Source organism: Hipposideros armiger, unplaced genomic scaffold, assembly GCF_001890085.2.
Source record: "Hipposideros armiger isolate ML-2016 unplaced genomic scaffold, ASM189008v1 scaffold_180, whole genome shotgun sequence".
Classification (NCBI taxonomy): Eukaryota; Metazoa; Chordata; class Mammalia; order Chiroptera; family Hipposideridae; genus Hipposideros; species Hipposideros armiger.
In genome coordinates this window covers 1,216,962-1,218,830 of record NW_017731530.1, presented here as the reverse complement: position 1 = coordinate 1,218,830, position 1,869 = coordinate 1,216,962, and the positions used below count along the sequence as shown (strand labels likewise).

The 1,869-nt window shown below is 33.5% G+C and overlaps 1 protein-coding gene across 1 annotated transcript in view; it reads left to right on the top strand.

Annotated features, from left to right (window-relative positions):
• Positions 1-1,720, top strand: part of CEP162 (centrosomal protein 162) — an 81,223-nt gene extending 79,503 nt beyond the window's left edge. Inside the window, exon 27 of the mRNA XM_019652473.1 lies at positions 1,580-1,720. Within this exon, the coding sequence (XP_019508018.1) occupies positions 1,580-1,720 (141 nt within the window). The remainder of the gene's footprint in view (positions 1-1,579) is intronic.
• Positions 1,721-1,869: the final 149 nt, after the last annotated feature.

Sequence of the window (1,869 nt, the reverse complement as noted above, 5' to 3'; positions counted from 1 at the left end):
AACAAAGAGGTATCAATTATAAGAAAGTAACAAGTAGAAGTCACAGAACTAAAGACTACAATCACTACACTGAAAAATACAATATAGGTGTTCAACAGCAGACTGCATGAAGCAGAAGAGAGTCAGTGAACTCAAAGGGCAGTGAAACTCATCCAATCATAGCAGAAAAAAAAAAAGAAAAAGAAAGTGAAGATAGCTTAAGGGACTTGTGGAACACCATCAAAGAGACCAACATTTGCATTATAGGGGTCCTAGAAAGAGGCAGCAGACTTATTTGAAGAGCAATGGCTGAAAACTTATAACCTGGGGAAGGAAACAGTATCCAGATCCAGGATGCCCAGAGTGCCCAGTAAACATCCAGAGACCCACAACAAAACACATTTTAATTAAATTATCAAAATCTAAAGACAATGAGAGAATCTTAGAAGCAGTAAGAGAAAAACAGCTTGTTACATACAAGGAATCCTGATAAGACCATCACAAAATTTGTCATCAGAAACTTTGCAGTCCAGAAGACAGTGACACTATATTTGAAGTGCTGAAAGAAAACTTCCAACCAGAATAGTGTACCCAACAAAGTTGTCATTCACAACTGAAGGAGAGAGAGTTTTCCAGACAAACAAAAGCTAAAGGAGTTAATCAGTACTCAACTGGCCTTACAAGAAAGGTTAAAAGGATGTCTTTCAGGTGAAACAAATGTGTGCCCAGTTGTAACAGGACAACATATGAAAGAATAAATCTCAGTGTTAAAGGTAAATATATACTAATATTCAGAATAATCTCATGGTGTAAAGGTGGTGGGTTAATCGCTTAAAAATCTAGTATGAAGGTTAAAAGTCAAAGTATAACTACAATACTTCCTTAAAGGATACACAAGATGAAAACAAATTGTGACATCAGAAACATAAAACAGGAGGAGAGAAACAAAAACAGAGCTTTAGAATGTGTTCAAACTTAAGTTGTTATCAACTTAAGACAGACTGTTAAAAATNAACAAAAAAACAAATAGCCAAAACAACTTCAAGCAAGAAGAACAAAATTGGAAGACTTATACTATCTGATTTCAAGACTTACTATAAAGCTACAGTAATCAAGAAGTATGATATTGGTATAAAATAGACAAATACAACATTGGAACAGAATAGAATATCCAGAAATAAACCAACACATATATAGACAACTGATTTTCAATACGGGCACAAAGGAAATTCAGTGGAGAAAGGATCTTGTCAACAGATAGTGCTAGACCAATTAGATATCCATAAGCAAAGAAATGAATTTTGATCCACATCTCACAACATACACAAAAATTAACTCAAACTGGATCATAGAACTTCATAGGAAATCTAAACGATAAAAATTCTAGAAAAAAAATGTAAGAGTAAACCATTTTGATCTTGAGTTTGGTAAAGATTTCTTTAACACCAAAAGTATAATCTATTTCTTTTTAAATTGGTAAATTGGTCTTTATTATAATGAAGAACTTCCACTCTTCAGAGACACTGTTAAGCAAATGAAAAGACAAGCCATGGATTGAAAAACACTATTTGCAGATCATATCTGATGTGTTTATATCCAGACTAAAGAGCTCTCAAAATTCAATGATAATACAAACACCCTCAATAAAACAATGAGCCAGATACTTGAAAAGACACTTCACCAGAGATATCCAGATGAAAAGGAAGGATATGAGAAGGTGCTGAATACCGACAGTCATTAATGAAATGCAACTGAAAACCACAATGAAATACTACTACATACTCATTTTAGAAATGATAAAATTAAAAAGACTGACTTTACAAAGTGTTGGCAAGGAAGCAGAGCAACCAGAATTCACATACACTGTGAGGAGTTTAAAATGATACAACA